The sequence below is a fragment of the Planococcus citri genome, chromosome 2, assembly GCF_950023065.1.
Source record: "Planococcus citri chromosome 2, ihPlaCitr1.1, whole genome shotgun sequence".
NCBI lineage: Eukaryota > Metazoa > Arthropoda > Insecta > Hemiptera > Pseudococcidae > Planococcus > Planococcus citri.
This window is the reverse complement of record NC_088678.1, coordinates 67,112,809-67,139,000: the sequence shown is the minus strand read 5'-3', so window position 1 is coordinate 67,139,000 and position 26,192 is coordinate 67,112,809. Positions and strand designations below refer to the sequence as shown.

Here is a 26,192-nt window from a genome sequence, read left to right as displayed (position 1 = left end):
TTTCCTCAAGCAACTTTAAATCGCTCCAGAAGAAGCTGTAATCAACTTCGGCATCTGAAAATTTAATCCTGTCATAAGTTCGACATCATTTTTCTATCGATTAGGGCAGTTGAATTGCAAATTGTTAATGATTTTTTGCAAGTTGAAAATAAAAATCTCAAGTGAAAAAAAAATCCAAAATCTTACATTTTTTACAACAAATCACTCAAAACATCTTGAACTCCTGTGAAATTAACGACTAAATTCGATCGTCACCATTTCGAGCCGATTTGGAGCTTCAAAAACAAAATTGACTTTTTTTAGCAACTTCAAATCGCTCTAGAGAGCGCTGTAATCAACCCTATTAGCAGCTGAAAATTTAATCCTGACATAAATTCGAACTTTGAAATCAATCAGAGCAGGTGAATTGCAAATTTCGAGAGATGGGTTGACAAGTGTAGTTGAAAATCTCAAGTTTGAAACAAAAAATCCAAAATTTTCAATTTTTTACAACAAATCATAAACATTTTGAACACCTCTGCAATCAACCTTTGAATTCGATTGCCACCATTTTCGAGCCAATTTGGAACTTCCAGAACAAAATTGACTTTCTTCCAGAAACTTCAAATCGCTCTAGAAGGCGTGGCTGTATTCAACTCTAGCAGCCGAAAATTTAATCGTGACATAAATTCGACCTTTCAAATCGATCAAGGCAGGTGAATTGCAAATTTCTAGAGATGGGTTGAAAAGTGTACTTTTTTTACAAATTAAAAATCTCAAGTTTGAAAAAAAAAATCCAAAATTTGAAATTTATACAATAAATTACTCAAAACATCTTGAACGCCTATGAAATCATAATCAACCACTAAATTCGATTGTCAGCATTTTCGAGCCAATTTGGAGCTTCCAGAACAAAATTGACTTTTTTCCAGCAACTTCAAATCGCTCTAGAGAGCGCTGTAGTCAACTCTAGCAGCTGAAAATTAAATCCTGACATATGAATTCGACCTTTCAAATCAATCTGGGCAGGTGAATTAATTGCAAACTTCTAGAGATGGGTTGAAAAGTGTACTTTTTTTGCAAGTTGAAAACCTCAAGTTTAAAAAAAATTAAAAATTTAACATTTTTTACAACAAATCACTTAAAACATCTTGAACTCCTCTGAAATCAACCACTGAACTCGATTGCCACCATTTTCGAACCGATTTCCAACTTCCAGAACAAAATAGACTTTTTTCCAGCAACTTCAAATCGCTCTGGAGGGCGCTGTAATCAAACTCTAGCAGCTGAAAATTCAATTCTGACATGTAAAATTCAACCTTTCAAATCGATTAGAGCAGGTTACTTGCAAATTACCAGCGATTGGTTGAAAAGTTTAGCATACTTTTTTTACAAGTTGGAAATCTCAATTCTTGAAAAAATTTCAAAATCACTAATTTTTGCAATAAATTATTCAAAAATGTTTCTACCACGTAAAAAATGATTCGCAAAACTGATCACTGCCATTTTCAAACAGATCTTCAGCCTCCAGCAGAAGTTGAATTTTCTCCACCGATTTGAAATTACCTACCTACTGGAGAAAAGTCAACTCCTTCTAAGGGCTCTAAATCGGCTCGAAAATGGTGGGAATTGATTGGGGGGGGGGGTCGACTTTAGCATTTGAACCAAGTTTCAGATTTTTATTTCTATTTACTTCTTTGTAGGAAATAATTGATATAAGAAGGTGTTATTTATTTTCTGCTATTTTCAAAAATTCAAAAAATCAACTTCGACAGCACAAAATTTGGTTTTGAGGTCTGGGGCGACATGCTCTTTCATGTGGACCAAACATGGGTCATGAGTTCTCAAACATCATCTCCCTACTCAGCCCTTTATTCCCCTCATCTTTTCATTTTTTCCTCGTATCAAAAAATTGATCTTATCAAATACTTTACCACGTTGTCCAAAACTGCTAGTTCAAATGTATTTTTCTCGTTTCTCACGATAAATTTCCAATCGACCGGAAAGGCATATCACATTATAATTTACGATTTCACGATGAACATAAATGTAATTCACGTACCTGAAACAGGAAAATTGAAAACAAAAATGTTAATTACGAGTATAGGTAAAACAATGGAAAGATTACAAACTATGTCATCAGAAAATATTAGGTACTTCGATTTATTAAATAATTTTACTAGGTACAATAATTGGAATGTTAACGACATCTTCGAACCTCCTAGGCTCCTAATGGTCTTAATGTCAACCGGAAGATCTTCAATAATATGCCAATTTCTAGTTACCTAACAGAAGTAGGTATAGAATGAGTACTAGGCAGATGATAGTTATTAATTGTTATTCAAGAAACAAACGACATAACTTTTTTTTCGATGACTTATGACGTCAAAGATTGAAATAAGACGTGATATTGACGATAATATGAAAAAAACCATTCAATATCAAATAGTTAGGTACACTAAAATCATCATTGTTCCAGAACAACTGTTGGCAATGAAATACCCACCTAAAATAATTAGGTATTGTTTTCAGACAAACTGGAAAAGATAAGTACAGATCTTCGGATCACACACCTCCCACTCCAAAAAAAAATAAGCTCGATCACTCAATTAAAAATTTGACCGAATCACTCTGCTCTGAAACAAAATCCTTTTTCAATGGCTTCCATCAATGGACAAATTGTACAGTTTTTCACAAAATGATTTTTTCACAGATTTTTCATGATCAACGAATATTGATAGGAAAAGGTTTAGATTTGAAATAACCCAAAAAAAACCATACTTAAAATTTACGTCAATGGAACTTGGCCTTGACTTTGACCCGTCAGCAACCAGGAAACAACCTTGAAAAGTCACCATCTCTCGCTCTCCCCTCACTATTACGAAACAACTAAAAAATAATTTTTATAATCACTAATTTGATAACTGTGTAAAAATCGGGAAACGTGATAGGTGTACAATTATTTCGAAACAATTTTGGGGAAAACGATGCGTAGGTAAATTGCTTAAATTACACCATTTAAGCCTGCGAGATCAATTAGTTTAACTAAGGTACTTATTTTCATAGACATTACATGAGTTGATAAGCAATGTATAAATAAATTACTCTCATTCAGTCATTCTTACTCCAATACTCATTATCGGGAACCAAATATTCAATAAGATGTACAAGATAAATAGTAGTAACTACGAATAAAGTTCACCTTTGACTTGAGATTCACCGAACAGACCTTTTCTAATCAAGTAATCATCTAGTAGGTATATTGTTTCCAATCCACATTACTTACTTTCTTGAAAAACCCAACTCGTCAAGTTCATTTGTACAACGAACCGTTTTCATGATTGTGTCGCCATGACTAAGTTTAGGTTTCAGACTTGGATTATTTTCACCATTATATTCGCTTTCGCAGGTAATAATTTTCAATTTTTTACATACTCGTATTGAATTTTCTCGCGTTTCGTTTGATTTTTAACATCATGATTCTTGAAATCGGTCAAATCCAAATCAAACATTGAGAAATTCCTATATTTAAAATTCTCGTGTTTTGCTTTTGTGTAGAAAATGTGCCAACGACAAAGCCTCGGATTTCACACAACTACGATGTAACCGAACATGTGGCAAATGTCATAGCAAAAACATTTGAAGTCTTCGATTCTATGTTTCATGAGAATAGTGAAAACAATACCAAGAATGACTCCACAACGATAACGAGAAGTGACTGGATAAAGTTGCCAAGTGGATTGACGAATTCTTACAACATTACGATGAAAGTTGAATCTTCGCCAAAATTCAAGGGTCGAATACTCGTTCGAGAAAACGCAACAGTAAGTGAATAAGATTTTCGTAGATAACGTTTCAATAATCATGATATTCTGAAAATGTTTGGAGAGCAAAATGACCCTCATAACTTTCAGTTTTGATAAAAATTGTATTTTAAAGAATTTTGATAGAGTGGCAAGGCGTAGCAAATCGATTATTATTATACCTCGATGATGATGAGTTCGAAAGTCAGTTCATTTTTTTCGATCCGATCCCCTAAAGTTGAAAATCTAGTAATAAATAATTAAGAGAATAATAATCATCGAAAAAAATGAAAATAAAATCGATATCTGAAAACTGAAAATGAAAATATTTGAATAATAAAAATCAACTTGAAATTTAAGACTCCATTCTTATTTCATTAAATTTGAAGATCAATTTGAATTCTTTTATCCACAGGTATATTAAATGTTACCTATACTAAAAATAAAATGATCCGTTGAATGATAAAAATACCTTACTTTTCCGTTTCACGGCAAAGTCGGTAAAATTGAAAAAATTCCAAACGTTAAATCGAAAATGTAAAATAAAACTTGAAATAATCAAATTGAAAATTGAAATTTGAAATTTGAAATTGAAAATTCATAAAATGAAATCAACCAAAAACTGGAATGAAGTTGAAAACTCAAAATATTGAAATCAAAAACATAAAATGAAATCGAAAACGTTCAAAATACAATAAAAAACTGAAAATAAAACTGTACCTAAACTATGAAAATATAACGAAATAGAATATTCTGCAATTGAAATCAGACAGTCTAAATTTCAAATCAAGAACTAAAGTTTGAAAAACTCTGAAAAAGAAATCAAAAATTGAAAATAAAGATGTAAATTTCAAAATAACTAAATATTTAAATCAAAAACATAAAATTAAATTGAAAGCTTTCAGAATCAATCAAACGCAAACTTGATTTGATTTGATTTGAAACTCTGATAATGAAACAGAATATTCTGTGAATAAAATCAAAAACTGAAAGTGAAAGTCGAAAACTCTGAAAACTTGATCAAAAACCAAAATTAAAATCATACACCGTAAATAAAATTGAAGAAAAAAAAATCGATAATTTGAAAATTAAGTACGTAGATACGTAAAAATCTGAAAATGAAATCAAAATTGAAAGTTCTGAAAATAAAACCGTAGGTATGCTAAAAATGACATGAAAAAAAATAAAATTGTACTTAATCAAAAACTATAAATATGTAAATCAAAAACTAAAAATGAACTTAAGAATTCTGTTCTGGCAATAAAATCGAACGTGACATGAAAAATTAAAACTGATATAAAATAAAATCATGAACTAAAAATTAAATCGAAATTCGAATAATTATTTCAAGAATTAAAATTGATAGTGGAAAAACTAAAAACTAAAGAAATGAAATCAGAAACTGGAAAAGGAATTTGAAATTTTAAAGCAGGTAAAAAAACTGAGGATAAAATCAGAAACCAAAAATGGAGTTGGAAACTGAAAACGAAATTAAGAATTCTGGAAATAAAATCAAACGCTAAAAGTTGAATGAAAAACAAAAATCAAAAATAAAATCAAAAACCAAAAATAAAATTGAAAAATATGAAAATTTGATCAAAAACTGAAAATAAAGTCAAAAAATATGCAAACAATGAAAACAAACTTAAAAATTAAATTAAAAACCGAAAACGAAATTGAAATTTTAAATATAAAACAATATTATGCTGAAACTTGCATAAAAAACGAAAGCTAAAAACAAAATCAAAATCCAAAAATCAAATCAGAAATTTTGAAAACGGTTTCGAGAACTGAAAATACATTGTGAGTACGATAGGTAGGTAAAACTATAAACTCTGGAAATGAAATATCAAAAAATGAAAAATTAAATTGAAATTTGAAAATGAAATTAAAAACTGAAAATAAAATGAACTAACTCGAAGTTAGAAATTCTAGAAATGAAATCAAACGCAGAAAAATGAAATGAAAAACTGAAACTGAAATAAAAACCCAAAAATGGAATTGAAAACTGAAAATGAAATTTAAAGTTCTGGAAATAGAATTTCGAACTCTTCAAGTTGTATGAAAAATTAAAACTGAAAATTGAAATCATCCCATATTAGTTCAAGACATACATAAGTCCCTTTTTAACCTGCAATATTATGATAACTCAATTAGCTTCATGTATGTTCCCAGCCACATGGAGGTATCACTGGAAACGAAACTGTTGATAGATTAGCAAAAACAGCTGCTGCCCCCTCCCCTCTTACCTCTCTCACTCCTGATGACATTAAATCTCTAATCACTCACAACACATTTACTAACTGGCAGAACTTTTGGTCACAACAAACTTGAAACAAACTCTTCCAACATAAAAAAACAACCCTCCCCTGGAAAAATCTAGGCCACCTGAACAGAAAAGAAGAAATCCTTATTACTAGACTAAGAATAGGCCACACAAAAATTACTCATAACCACTTATACCAAAAAGAACCAAAACCCTCATGCCAATTTTTCAGAAACGAACCCATATCTATCCAACACATACTTTTCAACTGCCCCCAACTAAAACAAAACAGACTTACACTACAGATAAAATAAAACCCACCTACTATCCCTGACGAACCCTCGAAAATACAAAAATTCATCTCCCTAATAAAAAACATCAACCTCACAAACCAAATATACCCCCCCACTTACGGGTGTAATAATCTTGTAATTATAAACACACCCCCCCCCAAAAAAAAAAAAATTTGAAAATAATGGAAATAGAATTTCGAACTCTTCAAGTTGTATGAAAAATTAAAACTGAAAATTGAAATCAAATACCAAAAATTATTTTGAAAATTCTGAAAATTGGAACAAAAAGTGACAATGAAATTGAAAAATGAAAACATACATCGAAAACTCCTAAAGTAAAATCAAACCTCAAAAATGAAATGATAAACTGAAAATAAAATGAAAAATTCTGCGAATCAGATCAAAATTTAAAAAACTAAAAACAGAAGCAAAATCGTAGAAAACTCCAGGGAAAAATCGAAAAGTGAAAAAATGACCCAAAACTGAAAATGTAATAAAAAATGGATCTTGAAAATTGAAATTGAAAAATTGTTTTAATTTTTTTTCGTAGTTTTTGTTTTTTAAAAATTTTTTGGTTGTGTTTTGATGTTTTTTTTCTTGTTTTCATTTTTTCGCTGAGTTTTTGTTCTTCAGTTTTGTCTTCGAAATATCACTTGAAAAATTTTTGTCATTCTTTCACCGAGTTCATCAACATTCAAACAAGAACAAAAATATTATTCATAACTCATAAGCATAAATATCATTATTCATCATCGTATCATCGCCATTGCTTCACATTTTTGTACCTACAAATTGAACGATACCTATAGGTACGTATTTGAACTGCAGATAATTTGTGAAATGATATCCATAGTCCTGAAAGCCTATCCGCTTCCGCTCGAGAACGATCTTTACATCGCCACTGAAGAAATCTATTTAAATCTCACGCTAAGTATCCCAATGAATATGAAAAAATCCAATCGCCCAGGCGATGAAATGTTAATCAGCGTAGATTACCACGATCTAGACAACTATAACGTAAGTTTTAACAAAAAACACTCTCTTTCACTTTAAAAAAAAACACCATTTACCTACTTACTTATCAGGTATATATTAATGCAATCGTTGAATTTCAGATCGACCTGTACAGCAACTATTACCACTTCAAAAAGAACGAAAGGGACGAACTAAAACACGAATTTAAATCTCGCATCAAAAAAATGATTTACGAAGAATCCAACGGAGACTGGAAACATGTCATAATGTTAATCGTTTTTGGGTATTACGAAGCGTTTAGCGAAAAGAAATTTATGACTGCGACTCACGGCGACTTCTTAGAACATGAACAAAAATACTATTGGTTCATGAAAACTATCGCTTCGGAAAATTTCACTTTACGTAATGTAACCATTAAAGGATTATGGAATTTCCACAGCATGTCTGTAGATTACACCAACCCTGAAGATTTCCTAGTGTTGGTCAGTAGCGATGTACATGGAACCGTGACGCAGATTTTCACACCAGAATTAGCAGCTGAGCAAATCGTACCGTTGAGATTCAAGGCGAATAATCTTTACATCTCCAAGGATCGGAATGCTAATAAGACACATGTCAAAGCTGAAGAGTATTCGGTTATCAATACAGTATCGAAAAATTCGCTCAGCAGGGAACAGTCCAGATTAGTTATTGAAGCCATCGAATGGGCTATAGCGACTAGAATTCCAAAGATTGCGAAGAAGTTAAAACCGTAAATAGAGAAAGACAAATTGTGCGATTTTTATTGCAAAATGTTCGATAATTTATGTACATATTAATTAGTGAAATTGTAATAAAATCTTTTTCTTTAAATTTTCGCTCGTTAGAATTTTTCCAAGGTTTTCATCTCCCTTTTTAAAAGTACCTAAGTTATGCCTAAGTTAAATGTTTTTTGAAAAATATTTTGCTGGAAATTACAAATCTTCGGCTGCCAAATAAAAATTACGAGTTTAGATCATTTTCATATAAATATTCGGCTACTGTTCCTCAATCTCAAGTTTTGTTTTCGAACTTCATATGTGTATGAAATAGACGTAGGTAGTTACTAATAAGTAAATAAAAAAAAAAGAGAAAGTATTTCAGAAATTATGAGAAAGAAGGATGAAACTAGTCAAGAAAATACGAAAACTGAGACTAATCCAGCTCCCGCCACAGAAGCCGATGACTCGAATAAAAAAGTGAGTTTTTAGAATTTATTTTAAAAATAAAATTCTTTGGCGATTCAACGCTCTTTATTCGACTATCACATCGTATTCGTATTTTCCTCGTTCTTTTCCCTCGAATATGATATAATATTCTGTTCTTATCTTTTCTAAACAAAACCTTCGTTCACGAGCCTTTACACGAATTCATTTCAATTTAATGAACTCGATTTTTCTGGTAAATTTCGTCGTAGATGATATATTTTTTTTTAATCCGTTCGGTAAATTTATATTGAAACTAAGGGCTTCATTTTACTTTTTCAACACGTGAAATCAGTTATCTGTCTACTTGAGGGTCTAATTATTCCATTCAAGTAAAAAATTCCTCAAAAAATTAGTAAATTCGCGCATCTATCCATAATCCATATGTAACTTTTATTTGCTGTATTCTTTCAAGTTTATTTGTTCCTTTTACGATGATAAATTTATTCTACTATAAAATTGTAGACGCGTGTTCTTATCTGCAATAGCCTACAGATGAGACGACAAAACCGAAATGGAGGCTGTTCGGACTAAGTAATAAAATGATTATGATCATAGCTGCGGCAGTTATCATCAGTGTAATCATCATCATCGTCGTAATAAGTACGTAGTTTCATAAAATCAAAAATAATCGGCTTTGACGTAAGAATATATTTATTTGAATTTCAAACTAGGTAAATCATCAGCAAAATTGTTATCTGAACATTTTCATTAATTTTAAAAAAGAATTTTATTCGTAAGGCCCTACCCTGCTTAACCAAAATTTATGCAAACATTTTCAATGTTTTCTTCAAACTGTTATGAAAAAAGTTCAAGCTTTTTCCGTCAATATTTCAACGTTTTCGTCCCTTCCTTCTGAAAAGGCACAGTCTTGAAATTTCAAAATTTCGAATTTTTTCAAATTTATTTTCAAATTGTATTCTTTAGTAAGATTGGTGCAATGCCTCTGCTCTTGAATTTGGGAAATAATAATGGATTATTGTTGGGTTCTTTTAAAAAAAAACTTAGATCAAAAAATCCTTCCCCGCCCCACCACCTTGGCCGATATACCTAGTTGAAAATCCTTTTTTTTTTTTTGCTAAAAAAAAATCTGCATCCATGAATATTTGAAGTAAAATTTAGATAGACATTTCGACATCATTTTTTTCAGATTTTTTTATCGCAGAGGTGGGGGTAAAACCGACAAAAGAAAACTTTGAACCGCCATTGCTCCGGACAGAAAAGAGCTACACAGAAAATTTTTCCGCCAAAATGTGTATTTTGAAGATTAGGCAGTCACTCCCAACATTATGAGTTGAATAAAAAAATTGTCTGCAATGTGCTCATTTTTTCAAAAAACCTCTCGAAATATCAATTTTTTTGCATTTTTTTGGACAGAAATATGCAAAATGCATACTTTGAAGAACAAAAGTTTTTAAGGGCAAAATTTGAGCCCCAAAAATATAGTTAATTGAAAAAATGTGGAGTGGCATGTTGATGTACTTAATAATTTCGAAACGTCAAGTTACAAAATCGATTAAATTTTCACAGGGTGTCTACAGGACTTTTTCATGCGAAAATAATAACTTTTTCATTACCATTCAAGCAATATTTTCAGACAACGTCCTTTCATTACTTCTTCCTTTTTTTTTGGGGGGGGGGGTGAGGGGGCTGATTCAGAGTTTGTTTTATGTATTTGTGCACAACGAGCAATGTTACCAATCAACTCTTTACAGATAGGTATTTACTCCTCACCTACTCGATTTTCATTTCAATTTTTGCAGGCTAAAAATAAAATTGCCAGAAATCATCGTTTACTTTCAAAATCAATACTTTTTCACTACTCCTACCACTCAGTTAAATCGTTCCTTGGCCATCTCTAAGCAACATAAGTTTGTTACAGATTTTTTCCTCAACTCACACTCAAGATACTGAGTTGGGAACACGTATGTGTCGTATGTCCCAGTTGTGGACTTTGAAAATTTGTCCCGGGACAGCGTATGTCCCATCAGTGCTTAAAATTTGCAAAAATTGCTAGGACAAGTGGGACAATACCAATAATATCATTCCAGTATGCAAAAAGTCATGTGAAAAATTTGTATTTTGGGTGCAAATGATAAAAAATGTCAAAAAAAAACACTTTTGCTATAATATAATCTTAAAATTTCAAAAAATTGACATTTTTATGAAATTTTACCAAAATTGAGACATCAATTTCCTTTGACAGAGGATTTCTCTCTGAGTAATGCATCAAATTCCATGAAATTTGGACATAATATGCAGAAAAACATTCCTGACAGACTGAAATCGTCCTTTTTTCGATTTCTTGAAAAAATAACACCCGAAACACGTTTTTGGTTTTGAATTTGCTCCCTCAAAAATCAATCAAAATTGTTTTTTTTTTTTTATACCAAAATGTGTAGCTTATTCTATCTATTTTCAAATATAAATTCGTTGCTGGGCACAATCACTCCCTGTGTTTGCAATAAATTTTCAATTACTACCAACTACATAGTTGCTCAGATTTCACATTTTTACTGAAAAACACGTTTTTGCGGAAAAAATAATTCACAGTGTTGTTATAACACGAGCGAAAAAATTGTGAGTGGTCTCAATCGATTCCTGACACTTTACTCTACTGATGGGACCCAGTCCGCGGGAAAAATGTGTCCCAGAAGTTCCCAGCAGATTTGTTCAAAGTTGCTGGGACATGTTTGTTCCAAATTTTGGATGAGCAAGGGACATGGGAGAAGTTTGGTTCATATTAACCCTTAAACACCCAAGCAAATCCTGAGATGTTATGAAAAAATGCTTTCAATTTCGTGAATAAAATCATCACAAGTTTCACTTTTACTCACAGTTCAGCCCCCAGCCCCTTGAAGCCACCTCAATAATGATAGACTTATTTATTTGATCATCGTCAAAAATTATTGAGGAAGCAAAAAACCCGATTGGGTCAATCTTGGAACTGAATGTTATAGTTTCATTAGATGTAATGAATGAGTGAAAGGATAATTCCAAAGAACACCTCACCCCTTTTTGGGGGGCAAACATTGATAAAAGTTGGGATAAAATACAGGGACCCATGTCCCATTTTTGGATGAACATATTGATGGTTGAGCTTTCACAAAATGAAATCAAGAATCGTACCACTAACCTTTGTGGAATGTAACTATTTGTTGACAAATATCGAGAAAGAATATCGACTTCAGCAGGAATTTCTCAAAACTTTCAAAAGCTCAGAGTTGTGGTTGAACAGCAGTTGAAAGCTTTTTATTGAATCTCAAATCCCCTGAATCCAGTAGTCAAAAGCTAGACACAATCTCATGATTGTAAACTACGACTTCTGCTCATGCAATTTTCATGATGTAGAACTACATTATATATGATCAAGGAGGGATAGTGACCTCTTCATGAATGCTTGAACATTATGAAATGTCAGGGAGTGCTGCAATTTGACTGTGTAAAGCTTTTCAAAGTGGTAGATAAACCTATTTCGATATTTCTGCAGAAAAACAATTGTACTGCTAACCTTTGTGGGATGTAACTATTTGGTGACAAATATCGAGAAAGAATATCCATGGTTGTGACAAACAGATTTGATGGGTGGATTGTAGATTTTCTGAACTTATATGCCGTTAAGAGCATTTGTGCTCCTTTCAATTCTTGTTTCTGTCATTTCAAGCCTACTTGATAATATTTCCATATTATGTCCTCTGCGTATTCATGCTCAGTTTTTTCGGGTTTTTATCAAGACAAGCATATCAAATTTTTAAAAAATCGCTCTGGTCCACCATTTACACACCTTTCTTAATTTCATTTTGTGAAAGCTGAACCATCAATATGTTCATCCAAAAATTGGACATTGGCCCCTTTATTTTATACCAACTTTTATAAATGTTTGCTCCCCCAAAAAGGGGTGAGGTGTTCTTTGGAATTATCCTTTCACTCATTCATTACATCTAATGAAACTATATCATTCAGTTCCAAGATTGACCCAATAGGGTTTTTTGCTTCCTCGATTTTTGACAATAATCAAATAAATAAGTCTATCATTATCAAGGTGGCTTCAAGGGGCTGGGTGGGGGGTGAACTGTGAGTAAAAGTGATACTTGTGATGATCTTATTCAAGAAATTGAAAGCATTTTTTCATAACATCTCAGGATTTGCTTGGGTGTTTAAAGGTTAAGGCACTATAGCTTCACTCAGGTAAAATCGGTCGGCCATCTTTGGTGCAAGATGAATGATTTCAGCCAATCACAGCACAGCACTGCTGTCCGTGAAGTGACGTCACTGTGACGTTTCATGAAATTCAATTGTTATTTTGCACCAAAGATGGCCGAGCGATTTCACCTGAGTGAAGCTATAGTGCCTTAATCTGTATGTAACTTTCAGGGTACATACTTACTTATATTGAAGTACATATTTCGTACAACCACAACATATCAGAAGGAGACTACTCCACAATTTTTCGAGATGGAATACGAATCGATTCAATTTTTAAAATTTTGCATTTCGCATTTTTGTCCCTGCCTTGGATATTTGCAAAATTTGAGGTCATTCTTTTGAAAAATAGACTTTTTGTATTTTCTGCGTAAAATGTTTATTTCTTAGAACATTACCTACATCCATTTTAATAGTCAAGCCACCAAAAATGCGAAAATATTGACAAATTATGGTACTTTCAAAAAAAAAAAAAATACTTGAAATTGAAAATTATCAAAATCTGATTTTCTACATTTTCAACTAAAAAATTGTTTTCTGGCACTTTCCATTGGAATTATTATATATCTGATTATGTTGTTTTCAAGTATATCAAACAATTTTTGTTCGAATTTTTATAATAATACTACTTGGAAAATTGCGAAATTGGATTCAAAAAAAATGGGTCATTTTTCCTAAAACAGGTTGAGTATAGAAGCAGTAGGATTTTTTTGGAAATTTCCCCACTTTGAAGAAGGTCACTGCTGAATTGAGTCGAAATTCGCCCATTTTTTTGAGGGGGGGGGGGTCACCCGAATGATAACCATTCAATTCTTTAGTCCAACCTTTCGCATGGGAATGTTTGAAATACACCCGCTGACCTTCTTCGGGACATCGAAGAGTTCATTTTTTCTGCACTCCGAATTCATGCTTAGTTAACTAATTGCTATAAGCATAATATTATATGTTTTTCAATTTTCTTATAATACGTACACGAGTAATACATAAATAAATACTCGCATCAATGTATCATTTCAGTAATCGTTGCTTCGCTCGTAAAGGAAAAGGATTTGAAAAAACCAATAACAAAAGTCGAAGCAAGTAAAGTCCGCTCATTTTGTTCATTAATTTGAATCGATTATATCGTTTGGCATTCCAATAATGATAATTCAAACACTCAACACAATTCTCTGCATTTACAGAATGCGAGGAATACGCACAACTCGCCTGCACACGAGAATCAGAAAAACCTCAACCCGATAAATTAAATCGTATATGGTACGGAAGAGAAGCTTCTTCAGACATACTTCCCTACATGGTAAATATATTTCAATATTTCAATTTCTATGGTTACAAGTGTAGATATACGAATCCTTGAACATGATTTCAAACACAAGCGAGGAAGTGTCATACCATTATTTCTTCAAGGTGTACATACGGAGTACAAAAACAACTTCTGGGTCTAACGAATGTACCGGTACGCTAATAAGTGAATGGTTTGTGCTTACCGCAGCTCACTGCTTTAAGGAACGCCACCCGTAAGTGATCGACCTGTTCAATCATTAATGATATAATTTCTGCGTATTATTAGCTAAATTTAATCCGTAGAACGGTTCCAGTATATTTGTACATGGCAAAACAGCTTAGACCCGATATCATTAACAATAAGAAGCATGATTATGCTTCTAGTGAAATCTATATTCATGAGAAGTATAGTACAGGTAATATAGATGCAGACATTGCTCTGTTGAAAACGTTAATGAAAGTGTCTCTCAGCGCATCTGTCAGACCAATATGTTTGAACATGAAACTTGAAAACACTGCGGGTGATTTTATTTCAGCGGGATACGGCGTAATTGAAGGTAACTCGTCTCTTTTTTAAAATACGAATCTATAAAAGAATGATAACAATGTCTACAATTAGATATTTTCCAAAATCGCGTCATCTGAAACTACAAAATAAATATTTTTTCAGGCCACCAGGATTCGGACCGATTCAAAATGGTGGAGATAAGAATGGATGGAAAAGTGCTAAAGAAGTGTCAGGAAGCAGGCGTCAATAACGACAATTTCACGGAAAAAATTATTTGCGTCGCCCACCCCACCGAAAAAAGAGGAGGAGATGTTGTACGAATGTAACAAAGCAAACAGTGCTTTATTTCCATTACCTCCCATACTGAATTATTTTGACGATAAACCCCGCATGTTTTGGATTAATTGCAACTATAAAATTACTACACGTTAGGGTGGTCCTTATTTTCGAAGTTGGGATTTTTTCTCCCCCCCCCCAAGTTGCTCCATTTCATGAAAAAATAAATCCTACAAAGTTTCAACCCCCTACGTAAAAAAAAAGTGGTGCCAGAATGCCCCCCAATTTTTCAAAAAATTGAAAAATAGAAAACGATGCAATTTTTTTAAATTTTTGATTGTTTTCAATCTATTGCATCCCAATATTCCCCATTTGAACCGAAACAGCCCCCAGAAATTTTTTATCCCCTCCCCTGTGAGAAAACAATGATTCGCTATTTTGCTATACTGGTGGAGCGGAAAAATTCATGGTCTCAATTTCGCTGAAATTGAAGCATGTTGGAGATTGTGCGTTAAAATTACCCCAAAAAAATTTTCAGGCCCCCACGTGCACCTGCGGTGGAACTGTGGCCCCCCAAAGTAGAGTCATTTTGGAGGAAACGCTGTTTTTTGAATTTAAAAGTACAAATACCCATTTTTTCCGAAAACGAGTAGCACTGAAAAGGTGCGATTTGAGATTATGAATCGAATAGCGTGATCGATTTTTTGATTTGACCCCAGCTAACCCCTCCAAAAAACTCTTGAAAAGTCGCGAATCGGCGTTTTTTTTGCTATTTCAATTGAAAATATACTTAGTCGATTTAGACTTTTAACGTGATTTTATGGCTGATTATTACTTTTCACATCGAAACAAGTGAATTCGGCTCGTATTCCAATCTCTACTTCTCTCCCTTTCCTGAGGGCGCCCTCGCCTCACATTCCAAACTTCGCTACCACCTTAAATTCCAACAAGAAAAATCATGAAATAAAAGTTGTTTCTTGGAGAATTTTTTAAATTTTGGTTCTTACAAAAATTTCATTTGGCGCTACCCTTGTGCCCCACATTGCCAAAAATAATTTCCAAAAAAAGTCAAAGAATGATGTTTTTTCATTTTTTATTTTAAGCTGCCATAAAATCTTGCCTTTGGCCAAAATGGCCAAAACTATTTCCCCTTATTTGCCAGAATTGTCTAAAATTCTCGCTTGATTTGCGAAAATTCTCAAAAATCCTGCTTTTCTGACAGAACACCCATAACATTTTACCTTTGGTCAAGATTCCTGTTCTTTTGCCAGAATCTTGAAAAAATTTCACGCAATGTTGAAATTATTGCAAAAAAATCCTGCTTTTTTGGCAAAATTACTCGTAGGCTACCATAAAATATGTTATTTTTTCAAAGAGCCACAATTTCTTTTGCCAAAATTATGTGCCTTCAAAAAAAAGTTATAATTTGTTCCCAAAAATGAAACAAGGAGCCGATTTTTTTTTCATTGAATTTTCAAATTTTTCTTCTATTTTTTCTCAGTCAGAGTTTTGTTTTTCCGCAATTTTTTCCAGTTGTCTCTGAAAATGAGGATATGCAGACCAGAAAAATTCCAACTTGAAGTAATTCTAATCCCCTTCCTCGCCCCCCGTCCTTCCTCATCTAACTATCGAAATATTTGAAGAAAGATCTCTTCTTCTGCTTATTAAAAGTACCCTGTCCAGAAATGAAATAATTCCAAAAAATCAGATACCAATATTTTCAATTAAAATAGCGAAAAAAACGCCGATCCTTTTCAGTGCTACTCGTTTTCGGAAAAAATGGGTATTGGTACTTTTAAATTCGAAAAACAGCGTTTCCCCCAAACTGACCCTACTTTGGGGGGCCACAGTTCCACCGCAGGTGCACGTGGGGGCCTGGAAATTTTTTTGGGGTCATTTTAACGCACAATCTCTAACATATGTACTTCAATTTCAGCGAAATTGAGACCATGAATTTTTCCGCTCCATCGGTATAGCAAAATAGCGAATCATTGTTTTCTCACAGGGGATGGGATAAAAAATTTCTGGGGGCTGTTTTGGTTGAAATGGGGAATATTGGAGTACGATAGATTGAAAACAATCAAAAATTTTAAAAAATTGCATCGTTTTCTATTTTTTAATTTTTTGAAAAATTGGGGGGCATTCTGGCACCACTTTTTTTTACGTAGGGGGTTGAAACTTCGTAGGATTTATTTTTTCATCAAATGGAGCAACTTTGGGGGGGGGGGTGGGAGCAGAAAAAATCGAGGAAAAATAATTCCACTAGGTATATCACTATATCGGTGTAAATAAGAACCACCCTAATACACGTGTCAAAAGCCCAAAATATGTACTTCACGTTTTTTACAAAAGAAAATTCAGTACAGGATTACTCCTTTTTTACTAGATATGACAACGCATCGATAATGAATAATTTTCTCATTAATCTTTTTCACACAGGGTTATTCTGGAGGACCACTGATGCATCGTATGAAACACAAGTGCCCAATACACGAAGAAATCGCTGTTTTGTCACAATCAAACGATCATGACCAATACGAGCTGCCAGTGCTTCTTTTTTACGTCAAAATAGAACCCTACATTTCTTGGATTGCAAATATCGTTTGGCCAGACCATGAACCTATATCATCAACCGAGACGAATCCCAGTACGACTACTACCAAAACACCTGCTGTAGTTTGAAAATACATGTTTCAATAAAAATGTCAAATTGATTTCAAAAATATTGAAAAGAAATACTCGTCATCAAAAGATGATTGACGAGATAAGGAGGAAGGATCAAACATATTCTGAAGACTGCTGACTGATATCTAAAAGATAGGCAACTTCAAGCGAATCTATTTCAAAGGGGATTGAAAAATAAATATTTACATTCTATTGAAACAAGATTTCAAAATCCCTGGAAAAGAACAAGAGCTGCCAGGTTTTGTCATCATTATTAAATGTTGGCTTGGTAGAGACTAAAAAGTTCAACATGTTTGAAGCTTCCAATTATATAGCCACAATTTTTTATTTAAATCGCTCAAATTTATGGGTTTAGATAATTTTTAAAGAAATATTCGGCTACTGTTCCTCGACTTTAAGTTTTGTTTTCGAACTTCACATGTGTTTATTATTCAGATGATTATAATTATCACACGAATATGTGTAATAAAAAAAAAGGAGAGAAATTATCTCAGAAATAATGAGCGACGATGAACAAAATGTTTCGAACGAAGAAGAGAAGAATGAAACTAATCAAGAAAATACGGAAACTGAGACTGATCCAGTTCCCGCCACAGAAGCCGATGACTCGAGTGAAAAAGTGAGTTTTCAGAATTTACTTATTTGAAAATAAAATAGTGAAATATTCCCAAAATACGTTGACGATTCAATGCTCTTTATTCGACTATCAAATCATATTATATTTATTTATCATTTCTAAACAAAACGTTCGTTCACAAACCTTTACAATTACACGAATTCAATTCAATTTATTGATTTATTGATCTCATTTGTCTGATAAATTTCGTTGTAAGTTTCGTGACCCATCATCGTAGTAAGTAAGCTGAAAGGTAATTTTTTTTTCATTCGATCGGAAAATTGTTATCAAAACCAAGGACTCAATAATACTGAGCACTTTTCAACACGTGAAATCAGTTATCATTCCATTCAAGTAAAAAATTCCCCAAAAAATTCTGAATACCTATTCAAAATTACGACTTTTGCATTCAACAGCCGTTTTTATTATACATACACATTATTCATATGTAACTTTTATTTGCTGTATTCTTTCAAGTTATTTGTTTCTTTTACGACGATAAATTTATTCTACTATAAAATTGTAGACGCGTGTTCTTATCTGCAATAGACTACAGATGAGACGACAAAACCGAAATGGAGACCGTTTGGCCTAAGTAATAAAATGATCGTGATCATAGCTGCGACAGTTTTCATCAGTATAATCATCATCATCATCATCATTATAATAATAATAATAATAAGTACGTATAACTAAAATAATCTGCTTTGATGTAAGAATATTTATTTGAATTTCAAACCAAATCATCTACGAGATTGATATCTAAACATTTTCATTAATTTAAAAAAAAAAATATTGGCAAAGTAAGCCCCTGCCCCTACCCCTTACCAAAATCTATTCAAATAATTTCAATTTTACCTTCAAACCGTAACGGAAAAATTCAAGCTTTTCCACTCAATACTTCAACGTTTTCATGCCTTTGTTCTAATTTCAAAATTTTGAATTTTTTTTCAAATCTATTTTCAAATAATACTTTCTGGTAAGATAGGTGCAATGCCCCTTTTCTTGAATTTGTGAAATAATGATGGATTACTGTTAAGTTTGCGCACTTTAAAAGAAAATTACAGATCCATAAATTCGTCCTCATCCCACCACCCTGGCCGATATATGTACACAGTTAAAAATCGTGTTTTTTGCTAAAAAAAAAATCTATAGTTATTCATGAACATTAGAAGTAAAATTTAGGTACCACCCGGAATGTACGAAGCCTAGACCTCTCGACATCATGTTTTTTTCAGAATTTTTTATCGCAGAGGTGGACGTAAAACTGATAAAAGTAAAATTTGTACCGCCATTGCTCCAGACAGAAAAAATTTACACAAAAAATTTTTACGTCAAAATGTGTATTTTGAAGAGTACTAGTCTTTCTCCCAACATATGAGTTGAATAAAAAAATTGTCTGCAACGTGCTCATTTTTTCAAAAAACATCTCAAAATAATCATTTTTTGAGTTTTTTTCGGCAAAAATAATTATGCAAAATGCATACTTTGTAGAACAAACTTTTTCACTTGCCATTCAAACTATATATTTCCAGACAACACCCTTTCCTTACTGCTTACACTGGGGGGAGGGGGCTCAATCAGAGTTCGTCATATGTGTTTAAATACTACGAGCAATTTTATGATCAAATTAACACTTCAATAATAGATATTTACTCACCTACTCGATTTTCATTTCAATTTTTGCAGGCTAAAAATCAGTTTTTCCTATTTTTTTCGAAATATTTACAACTTTTTAGTCAGAATTTCCAGAAATTACCATTTACTTTCAAAATCACAACTTTTTCACCACTTCTACCACTCAGTGACGTGAACACCTTGTCTTTGACATGTACATGGCTCTCATTCTCCATCCATCGACAATTTTTGTTCGAAGTTTTGCAAGCTAGAAAGGCACCCACCACCCAGGTCCCAGAGGTCGTATCTAAAAAACAATTAATACAACATTTTCGTAATTTTTTGTGATTTGTACGAAATGTTGGAAGAGCAAAGAACATGGGGGAAGTTTGTTTCATATTAGAAAAGTAAGTGAACATTCGAAATATATTATGAACTCTCGAAAACTCACGAAGTCAATTTTTGAAATAAGTAGGTATGTGATATGATCCCTGAAATTTAGTGAAAATTCTTGTAAAAATTGTAAAATTTCTGTACGTTTTTTTCTTTATTTTTCTCGATTTTTTCAAGTTGGCAATAATTATAAGAAGCCGACAGTGCGTTCCAAAATATTTCTTCAGTTTCAAGAATGATAAGTTATATATCGTTCAACATTTTGGCATACCTAATTAATTACAAAATATCTACGAAGAGAAAATTTTAAAAACACGAATTCATCCAAAAATAGGTCAGTAGAACCCCAAAAGTGGGCTTGAGTATGTTGTGGCAATTTTTTATGTGTGATAAGGGGGAGGGGGGTTCGAATTTCAAAATTTCCGAGATAAAAATTGAAATTAATCTGCCATTAGCACACCCTGCATCGTCTGTTTTGACGGCGATAACATAAATCGATGCAGAATATCAAATAAGGAACAGTGGGATAAGGGATAATTGCAAAATTTGAGGTCACCTTTTTGGATAATATCTAGACTTTTTGTATTTTTTGCGCAATATTGGTATTTCTTAGAACATTACATTCATTTTAATATGTTGTCATAACACCAAAAAATACAAAAATGTTGCCGAATTGGTATTATTTGAAAAAAAATTCGTCGTCGTCGTCGTAGACACGCTCCTTTACAGGAGATAGCGTATTTATGTCCATCTATATTAGCCGGTATCTAGCGTCTCTGATCGTTTCTTTCAGGGTCTTACAGGGAGAGTTGGCTGGTGAGTTTGTTGTTAACAGCTCCGATCGTTTCCTCCCTCTCGTCGATCTTCCTTGGATTTTCCCCTGTACTGCTAGCATGAAAATACCGTTTTCTCGTATTTTATGAGCTAAATACTTTAGCTTTCTAGTTTTGATATCTTCAACTACGACTTTCCACTCCTCTCTCCTATTCTTGCTAATACTTCCTTGTTGGTAATGAAGTCCTTCCATGAGATTTGTAGTAGCCTTTGATAGCACCACATCTCGAAAGCGGATACTTTGTTCTCACAATCTGCACTCATGGTCCATGTTTCACAGGAATATTTCAGAACGGTCCATACGTAGCATCGCATAATTCTCTTCCTCAGATCTATACTCATCGTTCGATTTCCCAGCACATTGGCAAGGTTGTTGAAAGCGGTTTTTGCCATTCCAATCCGTGATTTAATTTCTTTATTATCTCTGCCATCGTTGTTTCTGCTGTTGGCGCATACACTTGAATTATCACAATCGGTTTTGGCTTGACCTCCAATCTCACGAGTAGTATCCTCTCTGATTTTGGAATTATGGCACTGATTTTATCGCTGATTCTAGTATGTATTAATATACTCACACCTTGTTCGTGTGTGTCTTTCCCAGCGTAGATCATTTCATATTCTTCATCTACGCAGTTTCTACCATTTCCAGTCCATTGGGTCTCACTTATTCCTAACACGTCAATTTGCAACCTCCTGGCTTCTTTAATTACATTAGCAAGTTGTCCAATTTTATACAAAGTGCGTACATTCCAGGTTGCGACGTTGATGTTGTTCCGCCTTGTTTTGACTCCGCGTATTCTTAGCACCCTATCCGGCTGCCTTGGCGGATGAGGATCAGCCTGACTGAGACTTAGGGACGTTGCTAAATTGATGTCCATATAATTCTAGGGAAATGTAATGGTGTTGGTTTCCCGTTGCCTTCCACCATGATTTTCTGTTGGGGTTTACTCCCTTAGCCGAATTTGCCAGTTTTTAGGCGCTGGTATTCACCTACTCACTCTGAAGCTCTTGCACTTCCCTGGGGCTGGAACGAGTGAGTTGTGGGTGTTCTGCAGATCTTATGCATTCTTGATTGTAATCCGTATTTATGTAGAGGCTTGGCTTTCGACTTGCCACTCCTCCCCATCGTTCCACCAACTGGAGAATTCTGCTTTAGCCATGTTTATCAATTCCGAGTCCATCGAACAGCAACATGTTACCACTCCGCACGACGTGGACGCGCAGAATACCCCTGGTGTTGTCTTCGCCTTCTCATCTGTCCTGGGGGACTGGCTCCTCTTGATGATCCGAGCTACTACCTAGAGACTACCTCTAGCGACAACAACCTGTGCCCTCGCAGAGCGAAAAAAATTACTCGAAATAAAAAATTATTGAAATCAGATTTTCTGAATTTTTAACTAAAAAATTGTTTTTTTGGCATTTTCAATTAAAATTTTTATAAAATAATGTTGTTTTCGTGTGTTTTAAACAATTTTTGTTCAAATTTTTACACTTAATAATACTCAGAAAATTGAAAAATTTGATACAAAAAAATTATTATTGCATAAAAATAAAAACTACATACCTAATATTCATGGAGGATGAAAACAAGTCGTCAATCAAGTTTTTCTCCACTTCCAATGGATATTATTTTTATACCAAGATTGGTTTACCAACTTCAACTTTGTAATTTTCCAAGATGACATCAAAATATGAAGGAAAAAAATTCCAAATCAATTTTCATTGGGAATTGGTTCATTTTTCCCAAAACAAGTTGAGTAGCAGCATGCATTGGCGAAAAAACAAGCTTTTTTCGAAAATTTCCTCACTTTGAAGACATTTAATTTCTCCTCTTCGGAGCTAAACATTTCTCTGAGTAAACTTTCAACTTAAAATGAAGGTCTCTGCTGAATTGAGTCAAAATTCACTTGGTGGGGGGGGGGGATTCACCCTAATAACCATTCAATTAGTCCAACTTGTTAAAAATACACCCGCTACCTTCTTCGGGACATCGAAGGGTTTATTTATTTTTTCTACACTCCTAATTTATTTCGTTAACTCGTTATGCATGAATTTTTTCAATTTTCTTATAATACTTACACGAGTAATATGTGCATAAATAAATACTCGCATCTATAATTTATACATTTCAGTTAACGTTAATCCGCTCGCAAAGGAAAAAGATTCGAAACCGGATCTGAATTTAGAAAAATCAATAGCAAAAGTCAAAGCAAGTAAAGTCCGCTCATTTTGTTCATTAATTTTACGCGATTATATCGTTGACAAATTTTTTGCATTTACAGAATGCGAAAAATACGCAGAACTCGCCTGTCCGCCAGAATCAGAAAAACCTCAATCCGATAAATTAAATCGTATATGGCATGGAAGAGATGCTTCTTCTGACATACTTCCCTATATGGTAAATATATTTCAATTTCAATGGTTACACGTGTAGATATAGAATACGAATCCTTTAACATGATTTCAAACTCAAGCAAGGAAGTGTCATGCCATTATTTTTTCAAGGTGTATATCGTGGTTGAATATAATGTAACCAACACTAACAAAACAAATCGAAACGAATGCACCGGTACTCTAATAAGTGAACGGTTTGTGCTTACCGCAGCTCACTGCTTTAAGGGACGCGACGACCCGTAAGTGATCGACCTATTCAATCATTGATGATTTCATTTTCATTCTTGCGTATTATTTGCTAAATTTAATCTGTAGAACGAGTTACGTATTTATGTACATGGCAGAACAGCTCAAACTCGATTTGAATAAAAACAGACCTGAATTCGCTTCTAAAGAAATCTATATTCATAAAAACTATGGTACAGGTAATATAGAGGCAGACATTGCTCTGATGAAAACGTTAGTGAAAGTGTCTCTCAGCGCATATGTCAGACCAATATGCTTGAACACGAAACTCGAAAACACTGCGGGTGATTTTATTTCAGCGGGATACGGCCTAATTGAAGGTAACTCGTCTGTTATTTGAAATACGAATCTATAAAAGAATGATAACATAATATTATCTCCGATTATTTTCGAAAATCGCGTCATCTGAAACTACAAAACGAATATTTTTTCAGGCCACAAGAATACGGACCGACTCAAAATGGTGGAGATAAGAATGGATGGAGAAGTGCAAAAGAAGTGTCAGATAGGAGTAGCAGAAGCAGGCAAAAATTACGACGATTTCACGAAAACAATGATTTGCGCTGCCCACCCAACCGAAAAAAAAGGAGGAGACGTGGTACGAACGTAACACAGCAACAGTGTTTTTGCATTACCTCCCATACTGAATTATTTTGGCGATAATGCCTCATTTTAAAATTTACATTATTCTCAATCTGAAAACTCCACTCGAAACATGCAAATCCAAAACACTCAAGGGTAATATACAGGTGTCCAAAGTTCAAAATACCACACGTTTTTTGGCAAAAAAGAATTCAGTACAGAGTCTCTTCTCTTTTGTCATTACAACTCATCGATAATAAATAAATTTTCACTAAACCTTTTCACACAGGGTGATTCTGGAGGACCATTGATGTATCGTATGAAACACAAGTGTTCAATACACGAACAAATTGCTCTTTTGTCACAATCAAGGGATTATAACATAACCGAGCCGCCAGTGATTCTTATGTACGTCAAAATAGAACCCTACATTTCTTGGATTGCAGATACCGTTTGGCCAGACCCTAAACCAAAGAAACCATCAAACAATACGAATCTTAATACTACCAAAACGCCTACTGCGTAGTTTGAAAATACTTACATGTTTCAACAAATGTGGAATTGATTTCAAAAAATATATTTAAAAGAAATACTCATTAAAAGACTATTGACGTCACGGGGTGGGAAGATTAAAAACATTCTGAAGATTGCTGACTGATATCTTAAAGGTAGGTAGACAACTTCAAGCGAATCTGTTTCAAAAGGGTTTAAAAAATAAATAATTATTTACATTCTCGAAGAGTTCAACATGTTTGGAGCCTATTTATAGCCACAATTTTTTGTTTAATCGCTCAATTTGATAGTTTCGAGAGATGGGGAATTTATTAATTAAATTGATTCAGCAAATTTTTATTAATTAATTAAATTCTTATTTATATCATTAACCAAAATATACACATTCTATATATTCTTGACAATTTATTCCGACTCTTACAAGCAGTTAAGGTTTAGTGAGTCGTGAAAATTACAATTTCTCATCAACTTCATTGGTTCAGGAAATGTCGTTGCTCTTGTCAGCAAAATTTTCATTGCAGGAATATCTTTATGAGGTCCATAGAAGTAAAATCACACAACTTCCCCCACTCGAACAGGCTTGGGTTCTCCCCCAAATGGATCAGGTTCAAGAGTCGGGGTTCGGATTCAGGGTTTGAAGGTTCAGGTTCAGTTCTGCGAGTAGTTTGGGATCTAAGAAAAATCGAGATCATAAGTGATCGGATCGGGATCGAGTTCAATTTTTTTCTCAGCCTCTTTGTGATGATTTTGGCATACATTTTTGCTGGCTACAGAAATTGAAAAACACAGAATACATGCAGAATTTAACACAATTTTTCATGAAAAATTTTCATTTCTTTTTTGGGGGGGGGGGGTCGAGAAATTTATAACAGATCACTGATCAGTATAAAAAATACTATAATTACTCGTATTTTATCCTAAAAGTATTTAATTCTGGAATTTCAACTTGCAATACAACAGAAAAGATCGCAGTATTCCCCCCTTAAGTATTTTTAAATTAGAAAAATCCAAATTTTATGTGGCCAAATAGCCTCGAATAAACAAGCCGAAATTTCAAACCTTAAACTTTTAAAGATCTGAGATCTACTCCACAGCTTACCGATACTTTCAATTTTTTCTAAATTTTTCAAATCGTATTTCCGAATAATGATCGTGATCACGGATTAGGAATCGGAATAAGAGTTTCGAGATTCAGATTTAATAAGGGATCAGGTCTGGTTCGGTTCGGTTCAGGATCAGTGTGAATAATCGGGATCCCTCGAGGTCAGGGATCAGGACCTGGTTTACTGACAGGCACTTTCAGAGAGTACCTACTCTAAATGTGCCTTGTAAAGGATTCAACTTTCAGGGATTATGCTCGATTTGTTTTATTAAAAAAAAAAAAAAAAAAAAAAAATGAAGGAAGTAACTTTAGCAACCGTAAAAGTGCAAAAAATAACCAAAAAATGGCGATACCAACTCAAGAAGAACCTAACAGGACATTACAAATTGAAACGTTCTGG

At 33.5% G+C, this 26,192-nt stretch overlaps 3 protein-coding genes across 3 annotated transcripts; all 3 read left to right on the top strand.

The window, feature by feature from the left end:
• The first annotated feature begins 3,213 nt into the window (after positions 1-3,213).
• On the top strand, positions 3,214-8,168 carry LOC135837279 (uncharacterized). The gene is made up of 4 exons (XM_065352490.1): positions 3,214-3,388; positions 3,538-3,803; positions 7,170-7,358; positions 7,457-8,168. The coding sequence occupies exons 1-4, from the start codon at positions 3,331-3,333 to the stop codon at positions 8,069-8,071; spliced, it is 1,128 nt and encodes a 375-aa protein (XP_065208562.1). The 5' UTR covers positions 3,214-3,330; the 3' UTR covers positions 8,072-8,168.
• A 5,648-nt stretch (positions 8,169-13,816) lies between these two features.
• Positions 13,817-17,492, top strand: LOC135834238 (coagulation factor X-like). Its single transcript, XM_065348070.1, has 4 exons — positions 13,817-14,259; positions 14,330-14,583; positions 14,697-14,848; positions 17,250-17,492. The coding sequence occupies exons 1-4, from the start codon at positions 14,102-14,104 to the stop codon at positions 17,490-17,492; spliced, it is 807 nt and encodes a 268-aa protein (XP_065204142.1). The 5' UTR covers positions 13,817-14,101.
• A 502-nt stretch (positions 17,493-17,994) lies between these two features.
• On the top strand, positions 17,995-24,205 carry LOC135834135 (venom protease-like). Its single transcript, XM_065347972.1, has 6 exons — positions 17,995-18,114; positions 23,111-23,168; positions 23,238-23,353; positions 23,461-23,588; positions 23,665-23,915; positions 24,030-24,205. The coding sequence occupies exons 1-6, from the start codon at positions 17,995-17,997 to the stop codon at positions 24,203-24,205; spliced, it is 849 nt and encodes a 282-aa protein (XP_065204044.1).
• The last annotated feature ends 1,987 nt before the right edge of the window (positions 24,206-26,192 follow it).